This window comes from Leuciscus leuciscus (assembly GCF_965113295.1).
Source record: "Leuciscus leuciscus genome assembly, chromosome: 21".
NCBI lineage: Eukaryota > Metazoa > Chordata > Actinopteri > Cypriniformes > Leuciscidae > Leuciscus > Leuciscus leuciscus.
Genome location: NC_138745.1, coordinates 18,259,914 through 18,272,064, shown reverse-complemented (window position 1 = coordinate 18,272,064; position 12,151 = coordinate 18,259,914). Strand labels below are relative to the sequence as shown.

The 12,151-nt window shown below is 38.8% G+C and overlaps 1 protein-coding gene across 2 annotated transcripts; it reads right to left on the bottom strand.

Moving 5' to 3' along the window:
- Window positions 1-11,095, bottom strand: znf281b (zinc finger protein 281b). 2 transcript variants are annotated; one of them, XM_082152723.1, is made up of 7 exons: window positions 10,932-11,095; window positions 8,580-8,992; window positions 8,356-8,469; window positions 5,535-5,658; window positions 5,339-5,422; window positions 4,951-5,069; window positions 1-3,647 (listed from the first exon to the last, which is right to left on the bottom strand). In XM_082152723.1, the coding sequence occupies exons 2-7, from the start codon at window positions 8,949-8,951 to the stop codon at window positions 1,947-1,949; spliced, it is 2,514 nt and encodes an 837-aa protein (XP_082008849.1). In that variant the 5' UTR covers window positions 8,952-8,992; window positions 10,932-11,095; the 3' UTR covers window positions 1-1,946. The 2 variants fall into 2 exon arrangements, with proteins under 2 accessions (XP_082008849.1, XP_082008848.1); XM_082152722.1 differs by having other exon boundaries at window positions 8,356-8,472; window positions 10,932-11,093.
- Between the last annotated feature and the right edge of the window lie 1,056 nt (window positions 11,096-12,151).

The following is a 12,151-nucleotide window of genomic DNA, read 5'->3' as shown; positions in this document are numbered from 1 at the left end:
GAAAACAAAAACATTTTTAGTGTTTTTGTACATTATTGTAAACAAAGTCTCTCTAGAAATCATATCAGAAGAACACATGGCAAGTAACAAAAACAAGGGGGAAACGAGAGATTTCATGAAATTCTAGGGATTATTCTACAATGAAACACTGCTTGGCATCACCGCTTAACAGAAAGAAAAAAAAAAGTACATTTGTATTCCAAGAAATCAGCTTTAACTGTAAACACAGGTGGCATTAAAGGATTATACACAATACAATATTTCCACTACATGAAACATGTCCCTGGTTTCTCATTTTTACAATGATATGAGGTATATTAAGGTCAATCCTATTCTTCACGCCACTCTTTTTTCCTTATTTTTTCATTTCATTCTATAAAAGCATGGAACGAGTTTGGAGTGCAGCATTCAGACTTTGTTCTTGATAGCATCGCACCCATGGCATTTCTCTGGGACAGGTTTACGTAAAAGGCAGGGAAACACGGCAAGACCACCGAAAGGCCTCACGCGGGACACAGTCTTGCTGCATGGGCCAAAAACCAGGAAGACAAAGCAGCCCACCACTCTTTCAAAAGGACATCAAAAATTGCATTGGGAAGAAAACACCTCGTCTCAACAGTCTTTTCCTAATTCACTGCTCATTTAAAAACAAAAACACCACAGGTTTAGGTCCTTTACTTCTGATTCATTAGGTTCTTAGGTTCTCCTCCCTCCAAATATTTAAAAGGGAAGCTTGCAATTGTGTCAGGCATTAAATTCAAAACCACACTATAAGAGGTAGAACTCCAAATGATGCTGCTCAGCCCAAGTCAAATAGTCATGATACCTGAACACCTTCAGCACAAAAATGCTTCAGAATAGCCCACAACTATAAAAAAGTGGCATTCATGTCCAATAACAGTGTTTTTAATTAAAGGAACAAAATATCGCCTATACCCTCCAATGAATATTCAAAAATGCCCTTTGTCATAGCAAATCTGCCGTTCCCTCCCCCACTTTAAAAAAAATTAAAATAAAATCACAGCTTTCTTCATCAAAAATAATAGTTTTATGTGTCCTGAATCTGAATTCTTGCTTTCAGTGGTTTATAAAAGTGCTTATTTGATTCCTTGAGAGACCAAAGTGATGTCAGCTGACAAAAAGTAAAGTTTAAAGAAGGGGATAAGAATCACTGCTCACCCTGAGACATTAGTTATGCAAATTCCATGTAGCTACAAATAAATATCTACATACTCAAGAATGTTTGTATCTGCCTACTTGACTACCAGTATATTTTTTTGTTTTAAACATGGCCCTTAGGGATGAAAGTGTTTTCACATTGATATTAGAAGTACCATAAACTTTACAAATGCACAAGAAGTGGAAAGGTCACCAGTGTCATTCCACTGAACACGCAGTTTCCCGATTGGCTTTGTCTTTTTCTTCAAGGAATTTCGAAAACAAAAAGCTTCACTGTCATTTAAAAAAGTACACCTGTAAAAAAAAGGGCGCTAGCACACCCTGTTTAAAAAAAGTTACTGCTTTTTCCTGAGTAATACTTTAGATCATTGTAACAGACAATACATTTTTTTGCCATTGAATACTGGGCCACTCCCTGACATCTGTTATTATTGTAAATCATCTTCAATTATTAACTTAATCTTACAACTGAACTATGATTGCTAAGACATACAAGGTTTCTGAAAAAGTCCTTCGCTAGCCTCTAACATCGCTGGAAATTTCATTTAATTCTAGCCTTACATCCACTACACTAATAAAACAAAAAGACTAAAACACATTAAAAAACATGAAAAATTGCATCTGAGGTCTTGTAGACCTTCCCTGGTAATGTCTTCTATTGACATTTAATGGCAGTGTAATAATTAAAGTTTTACTCAGCGAGGAGAGGGACGCATTAGAGACAGTCCTCATCCCACATAACAGGGTCAGGTGAGTTCCCTTAACCTTTACCTGTAGCTTTGGCTTGTGGGGGTTTTGGATCCTGAGCTAATCGGCTCGTTGACATCTGCTAAGAGACTAGTATACCCTGAGAATTCAGTCCGCTGTATCCTGTGGTCGACCTCTGTGATGCCTCGCGGGTCGCCGCCGTAACCTAGTGGGGTTCGGCAACCAGACTTGAACTGAGAGCCGAAGGCTTGGGCGAAGTTCTCTATCTGGTAGGTGGAACGCATGTCCACTTCCTTAGATGGATCCAGGGCAGTGAGGTCAGGATAGACAGAGCCATTAGATGAGCCGCCAACGGTGCCGCTCCCATTGTTGCTGCCACTGACTGAAGATCTGCCGTCCTTGGTCTGCTGGTCTTTCTGGCTGCCATTGGTCAGCTCCTGAGTTGCGAGAGTGTACGGTGGCGAATGCTGCTTCTCCAGCTGGTCGGTGAGCTCTTGAGATGGAGTAAGCTGCTGGTGAGGGACTGGCTCCAGACTGCTGAGATGAAAGGCCTGCTGGGAGGATGGTGAGGCATGGGAGGGTGACGGAGAACCTACCAGCATACCAAAATGGGACTTACTTAGGGAAGTTGAAGAGGAAGGTGCAAGAGGGGAGGAAACGGGCTGTCCAAATCCACAATCCAGTGGCGAGGTGGTGTAGATGTTCTTTTCTGGGAAGAGTGCGCTAACAGGGCTGCTGCTAGATGATAGGAGGTTTGGGAAGGGTCCGGACGGGCCCAAAATGAAACTGCTGCTGTGGCTGGTTCTCTCCAGGGTCTGGAGCAAGAACTTGGAGTACTCGTTCATCACCCCACTCTTGTCTCCAGAGCCAGGAGATCCCTCATCCTGGCCCAGTTCAGAAGTGGTGGAGGCAGGCTGCAATTCCACATGGTGTGAATCTTGCAAATCAAATGTCACATCGTGGTGAGAGCCATCAGATTTGTGGCTGTAGTGGTCCAACAGGCTCTGTAGCACCTCATCTGGGATCCCTGATTTGTCATGCTTGTCAACGCTTACCAAAGGCGAGGTGTCAAGCAAGGCTAGTGTTGGTTCTCCTATGCCGCCTTGGATGACCGTCGGCTGCGGAAGGTGGACAGAGCTGAAGTCAGCTGCAGCACTGCTGTTTGCAGCATGCAGGTAGCGTCTTTTTTTCAAAAACTGCATTGCATCGTCGTAGTTGCTGCTGGTACCTCCTTGTTTGGGGCCACCGGAGGTTTGGAGGAGGCTGAGACCATCCATACTTCCGGCTCCAGACAGGTCCATAGAGCCTTGCTTCTGCGCCAGCAGCTTCTGCTCATGGTTGACCTCCTCCATAGAAACCTGACCCTTATCCATTCCCTTGTGGCCACCTTTCTTAAAGACAAGCTTGGGTGTGCGTCCATGCTGGTGGTCCATACTCGTCTCAGCCAGAGCCCCTGAAGAAGATGCCCCTGACCCACTGGGCATGTCCAAAGTGTAGTCATGTGGGCTGAGTCCTCGTGCCATCTGCACTCCTCCTCCCGCAGCTGCTCCTTTCTTCCTTCGCCGCTCTCCTCCATCATTGCCACTTTTGGACTTGCCCCTCTTGCGTGGTGGGGCGCTGGTGTTTCCCTGAGTGAGTAAGTAGCTGCCTTGTCCCACGTCCTCGTCTCCAAGGTCCAACATCCCTGGGTCCAGACCTTTCTTTATGGCTTCTCCACAGGTTCTCTTGTGCTTCAGTAATCGATCCGTCCTTGAGAAATACTATGGAGCAAGAAAGAAAGGGTTCCTGATGCTCATTATTTTGTCCAAAACAATTAACTTATTCAAAAGTGCATTAAAAAAATGCAATTCATACATAAAATGACTTGAATACATATCTTCGATGATGAGCATATGTTAATTCACATTAGGGCTGGGCGATAAAATGGTATCGGTAGATTCGGTACTTATCGACGGTACATCATTGTCGGTAACCGATCTTGATGAAGCGACACCGTTACTACACAGCGCTAAGAGATCTAGTAAAGAAAGCATTTGAATTCGCCACTGAAGTAATAACAATCGCTGCGAGATCTAATGAGAAGCATTCAAATTTCTCAGTTATTAACGGTTCAAACAGCGCTGACGTGGAAACCTGGAGAAACATTGTGCCATGAATGAACTAGTTATAGGCTTTAAGTCCACAGATCAGCAATATTCACCATGGATTTAATGTAGTAACACTAACTGTAACTATGGAGGTTTGGCAGGAATAGTAAAATGCTTTCAAGTACATTTTAAAACACATCTTTTTCAGCACTTCAAAACTCAAATTATCATATATAAATGTTATTTATAATGTGATGGCCAAACCATTATTTGTTCATCCTACAAAGATTATCCCCATTTATAAAAACTAAAAGAAGTAGGAAAACTCACACTTATTTAAAAAGCATTTTATCATAAAACTTATCATAAAATTTGTTTTTTTAAATCAAGGAAATTTCTCTGGCATTACTTTCTTTTTGCTGTATCAAAAACGTGCCGAACCGTGACACCGTGTCGTATTGAACCGAACCGTGAATTTTGTGAACCATTACACCCCTACTTATTACAGATGTTGATCTACCTCTAAGTTTGCCATGATTGTTCGACTACATTTACATTGCACATATTTTGTAACATTTTAAGTTCAAGAGTTTCTTTAACACTTACTTTTTTATCTGAATATAAGACAAAAATAATTTTTTTAATTTTTTTTATGGATACATACAAATAAAAAATTCATACATAAAAGGAGTTGAATACATATCTTCGATAATGACCATATGTTAATTCACGCTAGGGCTGGGCGATGCAACCACACAGTGGTTTAAATTCAAACAAAGAGCTGTTATTCTGCTCTTTGTTATTCTTTTGGCTTACCCTATAATTGACCTATAGCGGAAAAAGAATGGGAGGTTTGAACATTCCCAAGAAATAGCTTATTCTGCATTGAAAAATAAGGTGGCCTTTTTTTCCTTTCCTTTATTGTGAACATTATTATTTGTCATTAAGTCAAAAAGCATTTTGTGTTAGGACTTACCTGTAGACAGGTATCACATTTATATGGCTTTTCTCCACTGTGTGTTCTTTTGTGTCTCTCCATGTGGTACTTCTGAATAAAGCGCATGTTGCACTGATCACAGCTGAACGGTTTCTCCCCTGTTGAGCAAAAAATACAAAATAAATAAATAAATCTCAGCACCATCATAATATTTGTTTTTGACAAGTATAAGACTATAGGCTTGTTCGACTTAAACCGGCGCTGCACAGACCGATCGGTGAATGACATCAAAGTACCGCGAGAGCGAATAGAAAGTAGACGGCTCCTTATGCTTTTGAATTGCTCTCGCGGTACTTTGATGTCATAAACCGATCGGTCTGTGCAGCGCCGGTTCAAGTCGAACAAGCCTAAAAGTAGACTGACTCACCACTGTGGATTTTCTCATGCCGCTGCAGCAGATACTTCTGTATGAAGCTCATATTACACTGACTGCATCTGAAAGGCCTCTCACCTATACAATAAAAAAAAGAATTCCATTAATGTTGTTCACCAAAATATCCCATGAACGCTGTTTGAGTCTGAATCTGAAAAGGGTAGTGAAATTGGGAATATAAGCTGCTCACCTGTGTGAATGAGCACATGTCTGCGCAGATGATAAGAACTGCGGAAGGCTGCATTGCAGTGCTCGCATATGTGCGGTTTAGAGTTGGGAGAGAGGGGCCCAGAATCCCCATCCAGCATGAGTGACTAAAACAGCAAGTAGACAAAAAGAAATTAAACTTCTCAATGTATTAACTTTGTGTGTAATAAAATAAAATACATTTTTTTCAGCCTTTAGTTATACATTCAATACGCATCTTGATATTTATTCATTTGTTCTGAAATATGTATCTACCACTATTTTAATGACATTTAAATCACAGACACTATTAAAAAAAAAAAATCTCCACCTTGGCACCTGGGTTACGTTTGTACATGAAATAACATATACACATACCTATAATAAATATATTGTAAAAACTACCTAAATCACCACTTTATTTTTGAAAGGTCATGATATAGGTGCATTTGTTATGTTTTAAGTAAATGTTGAATTAAAAGTTGATAAATAAATTTACACTTCTTCAGTAATCAATTTTCATTTTCATAATCATTTTGAATTTAGGCTTTTATTCACATATAAACATTCATCAAATCACACATACCGGTAATCAGTTGTGGTAAACGGAAGCTCAAGCATGTTCGTGCAAGAACCAATGAGGTTCATTCTCGTTTGTTATGTAGCACGTTTGAGATTCGCAAAAGAGGTTTGTTCTCACGCGTCAAGCAGGTTCAGTTGAGCTTCTTTTATGTTCGCTGATCAGTGTTTATATATGGAATAAAGCCTAAATTCAATCTGTTCATCAGTCAATCAATCTCTTTATGAACTTTTTGAAGCATCAAAGAGTCAGTTGCGTAGCTATCTATGGAGGGATAGAAAGCTCTCAGATTTCATCAAAAATATCTTAATTTGTGTTCCGAAGATGAACGAAGGTCTTACGGGTTTGGAACGAAGGTCTTACGGGTTTGGAACGACATGAGGGTTTTTGGGTGAACTATCCCTTTAAAGTGTCATGAAACACCCCTGTTTTAGCACTGGTCGTTCACACCTCAGAATTTAAAAAGACTCAAGAAATGTGAGTGTAAAGCGGGAGTGTATAGGGTGGGAAGAGGGGAGACAACAACCAATAAAATACAATAAAATACCTGCAACACACTCATTATACAGACAAATGAATATTAAAATGTGTAGAAAAAAAACAGCCTCATGACAACAAACTCACAAATCTTTTCTTTAAAGACTACAACTATCATGAACAAATCATATGTTTTGATAAATTATTCTTAGAAGTATCAACAAATCAGCATTATAGTAGAGCTACTGGTCTGAAAAATGAGGAAGAACATTTAAAAGGTCTAATATGTATCACCTTTACGAGCACTACAATCTCTGAACAAATGACACTAATCAGTTTAACAGAAAGAATAAAGGTATAGTTATGTTTTTGACCATTCTTCGTTGAATTTTCAGTCTACATCATTGTCTTCTGTGTATCAGAATAATTAATTGTGTCATCGCGTTCATGATTAGACGTGTAGCTGTACCAGTGTCCTTATTTGCACATATATATTTCATTCGAAGACGACATGATTAAATATGTGAGCATAGAATACACAATGCTAGTTCATGTTTGGAGCATTACAGTAAATTAAATATGTCCATAATAAGTTAAACACGCTGGTCGGTCCATAAAATTAACTGTGATTCACGCTGCAAGAGTTGTTAAACTAATCGCTTTGTTGCGTGCATAAACTGCTCTCATACATGCACCGCATGTGTGGTTACATATTAAATATCGTTGCAGCCACATTTTCCATGTGGTAGTCAAACTCCAACTCTGACTGCATCATGGGGGAAATGCAAACAACACTTTTGTGTTACTTTACTGAGGAAACATACACTGTGTCTAAGTGTCTAAACGCAAAGCTAAAGAGGCAGAGGTAAACTAGCGGCGCATAATAATAGCCTACATACATGTTTTCATATCCACAAATTTTGTTCTAATGTCACAAGTAATAATCTCAGGGTTTACTGGATTTTACACGATTCTTTTTGTAGTGTGGTATTGGTGGTGATGTACTAAAATAAACATTGTTACGTGTGGACCTTTCTTCTTCTCACCTTTGATTCCTGATGGTTAAGATTTGGCCCACATCTGGTACAAGTGGATTCCACATGGCCCAGATGTGGGCCGAAACTATGTTGCTGCCTGGGCAATTACTTGAGTCGCCCCCTGTCATTTCACAGAATAGTACAACGGCAAGCGCGTCAGGTATAAACACCTCGTCCGTTTGGGGAGGTGCGCGCGCAGTCTGCGGAGACTCGCGCTGCGGAGCCAGGCGAAAGTATAATCAAGGCTTTATGTTCACTCTTACATCCTACCACAGAACACCGGGATTGCTTAAGAGACATTTTTGTAGCTACAGCTGCTTGGAGCACAAAGAAAAGGGCGAATAGAGTACAACTCGCTGACGGATGGACACTATGGTAATATAGTTCTGTCAGTCAGTGGCAGGGGTATGATGTCACACTGCTCAGAGAATCAAAACAACATGTCTAATGAAACTGCTTTGGTTGAAAGGGGATTAAAAAAAATTATATGATGAGTATATATAAAATAATAAGTAATATGAGTGGGTGAATTTTTATTATTTTAGGGTGATGCCAACACACATTTATGTCCAAGTGGATTTAGCATAATAGGGGACCTTTAATAATAAACAATGACTGCTATCATTGTTTTCATTGATGTGCATCCCGTTCATATCAGTTAAAATGTCAAAATCAGTTTTAGAGTTTTGTGACCCTTTAAATGACAGTGATTAATGAAAAGGCATATACACCTTTGCAGAGTCCCCTTGTTTCCTTCTGGCTTTGCCCTCTGATCCTTCTCCATTTGCTCTTCTTCCTCTTCTAGGTCCAGATTCTTTTGGGTCTTTCCCCAGTCTTCCAGAAAACTGCTAATGAAGCAAAGGAAAACAGCTTAAAATAAAAACCACATAGACAGTATAGTACAGTATGGAGTGCACCATGTATTGATAACTCCTCATTTATCATCTAGACATACGTTGGTAAGGCTTAGGTCATGCAAAAGTATATTCTGGTGGTTGCCAAGTGACATGTCCAGCATATCAGTGCTTTTTCCTCCTGGTGTCCCGGTTCCCGTTGCATACATTGGGAGGCGGTAGTCCAACTCGCTGAGCTTCTCCTGTTTGATACCCATACTGTGGAGAAAGCCACCACCATGGTCAGGAGAGTCACGCTCCTTCTTCAGGATCATCTCCTGGGGAAGATCCGTCATGGAGGTTTGTGAAGTCAGGCGTGTGAAGCTGGTCACTGGAGGTAAATGGCTGAACATGATCATGCTGGGGGGGAAGTTGGGGTCCATGCCTCCGTTCCGTAAAAACTCATTGCCTAGCTTGTCCTGGATAATACTCATGCTTGGGTCTTCCAAAGAGCAAAGTTCATTGATGAAATATGCTATGAAGACAAGAAAAAATGAGATTGATTAGGACATTAACGTAGTAGCTTAATGCATAAACTACCGAGTAGTATTAGTATATTAGTTATTTATAGAAAAAGTCAAAGTAAGTTTAGTAGTATTTAATATGCAATGCATTTTCTTAATTATTCCTGGTCCATAAATACAATTGATGTCAGTTACTACACTGGCTGGTGATTCAGGGAAATGTGCACATTTTGTGCATTACATACTGTCATGTGATTAGGCTAGGCCAATAGTAATTGTAATGCAGCTTTTTATGACAAAGCAAAATCAGATATAGTTTCTGCTGCTTTGGTTTGCTATACCACCAGAGACATCATATCTTTAAAATCAAGGTTATAATTTCTTTGCAGGTCATTGACAATTTAAGACCTCTTAAAGGTCAGAAAGACTCCAGAGCTTCTGACTGAAGCAGTTGAGATGAAAGCTAAAAAAAAAAACCCACCATTTAGTGTTTACCAATCAGTGACTTCAACTATCACTGTATCACTTAAAAAAAATCTATTATCAAGCGTTTTATATTGTATTTAATTTCTTTGTTGCAAAATTGACAGGGCTATTTATAATATACATGGTCTAAATGTGAAAATGGGGTACATTTATAGAATCAGTCTAGTCAAGGCTGTCTAAAATGTAATAGTAAGGAAATGATGGAGATTACTCACAGTATTGTGATCATTTAAAAATAATAGCTTTAGTTTTGATTATTGGGTTAAAAAAGCACAAGTTCACGGAAATAAATACAAACAACCCCTGTGAAGATCCAAATCAGTCATTTTTGATAATCTGTTAGCCTTAGCATCATTAGATTAGAGATACTTGCGACGACTAAATGACGACTATGAAAACTCTATATTCGGAAACACACAGGAAATTGTTTCAATAAATACTTAAAACTTCCTTAATATGAGATGTATCATCTTTTCAGAAAATAAAACACGGTCCAAGCTCCGAGTCTGCGGGTTGCCGCAGCATTGTTCTCTATTGTGATCAGCTAACGTTAATGGATAGCTACTTAATCTTATTGATATGGCCCAGTCTCTTAATACATGTGATATGATAAATTAAAGCAAGTTTAGGTGCAGTGATGCTTTGATTTCACATTGTTTATAAGTTTACTTCCTACTTTTCAGAGCTAAACTGAGTCAAAATGTAATCTTTTATCAAATCCGGCTAATCTAGTCGTTCATCACAATTACCAAACACATCTCGGTCTAAATGACTCCATTAGCAGCTAACGGCTAACTAACGCGAACGAGTGAACCGTGAGAACTTCACAACACAAGATGTTAAACAAACTCGTGTGTGTAACGTTACATATACCTCTACACAGGAATACACACTAAAGACAAAGCTTAAAAAACACAACCAAAGTGAAGCGTTTTATTGAACTAAGTGATGGACGGGGCTAGCCAGCAATAGCATGCAGATGAAAGAGCTACTGCTAACAGCCCATCTCCACACCGCACGCTTTACTACGCTACAACAAACGAAATCTGATACACTGAGAATCGGGATCTTCCAGGGTACAATTTCTTTGATAATAACGAGCTGTAATTATAACGCCTCTCTCGTTCTTGTCCTGTACATGAGTGTGATATATAATGACCATTCATCCATTCGTCACCATCACTAATTATAGCCACACACAGTAACACAATCCGCCGAGAATATTCGGCGATAAATGCGATGTAAAGAGCACGCAGAGACTGGTATGTATGTACGCCTGCAAAGGTAGATCGAATTTTTATGCTAAAAGCGTATGCTAATCGCCACAGTATATTGCAGCAGAAACAATGATGCTCGGCGCTGAAATGCATCTCTCGCTTGAGCGGCTGTGATTTCAGTCGTGCGCGATCCCTCATCTTTACAACCTCGGGCTCAAATAAATGGCACAAACGCAATCCCACTTACTTGTTCATGACCACGGCCGACTCGCAGCGTTCAAATTAATCCCGGCGCTCGATTCTTTGAGTTATTTTACAGCCAAAATATTGTTCTCTTACAGCTGTTGGCCTCTTCCATGTTGTGCCGACGCTGGGAATTATGGGTTGAGCGGACGGGTCGTGAGAGGAGACAGACGGATACAGGCAGGACTAGTCAAGTAGGGGGCCACTATGCAAATGAAGATTGTGCCTGAGCATCTGCGACTTTGTCCTGCGTGTGAATTAGTTCTTTACATAATAGCTGCCACATTTTTTTTTTTTTTTTTTGCCTGCCTGCCTTTTCCTCAAATCAGGCTATGTAAATGTGTATAATACAGATATCTATCTATCTATCTATCTATCTATCTATCTATCTATCTATCTATCTATCTATCTATCTATATATATATATCTGATATGATCCTTCAGACTCACTCAACTAATTTTAGTCATTCATTTTGTTATTGCTTGAACTGGCTTATATAAATCAATGTCATTGTGCCATTTGTTTAGTTAAACATGTGCAAGGGCATCTCTTGTTCAGATTTTTTTTTTAAATGTAAAAGGGACAAAATGTAATTTAAATTTAATCATGCAGCAATCTTGTATGAACTAATTGGATTTAGCCTACTGAAAACAATAAGAAGTAAATGAAAATAAGCTATTCAGAATTATATTTGTTTTGTTAAATATTTTTAATCAATATGTCAAACTTCATTGATGTGTTTTGATAAACTCTCGATCAATTCAGGCTTTGCTTTATTGGTTACTTTCTCTCTTAAAAAATGATTGATGGTTAATTGTAAACTAACATCCTCACAAATGGACAATCGTAGGCTAATTTTACTGTTGTGAAAAACATTTTGGAGAGATGAAAAAAAAAAAAATCCTTAATCAAAACATAAATTGTACTAAACCCCAAACATAAATGACCATTATAATTTTAGATTTATTAAAAATAAAGTTATTTTAATTTAATAAGTTACTTCTATAAATAATTGTAGTCCAAAAGAACAAAATAACTTAAAGGGCAAAAACATTTAGGCTTTTTTTTTTTTTTTTTTTTTTTTTTTTGAGGTATGGTGCATTTGCTGTAAATAAATATTTATATAAATATATACAGTACTGTGAAAAAGTCTTAGGCATGTTAATACTTTCAAAAATAAAATCACAAATTGAATTTATTTATGATTTAACTTTTCAGGTAGC

What these genes read in the sequence shown, in the direction of transcription:
- znf281b (XM_082152722.1), bottom strand. Translation starts at nt 8,951, where the DNA reads ATGAGTATTATCCAGGACAAGCTAGGCAATGAGTTTTTACGGAACGGA. An exon ending in AACAAGGGGACTCTGCAAAG is followed by an intron (nt 5,659 to 8,355) that starts GTGTATATGCCT and finishes TTGCTGTTTTAG; the next exon opens with TCACTCATGCTGGATGGGGA. An exon ending in GCATGAGAAAATCCACAGTG is followed by an intron (nt 5,070 to 5,338) that starts GTGAGTCAGTCT and finishes TTTGCTCAACAG; the next exon opens with GGGAGAAACCGTTCAGCTGT.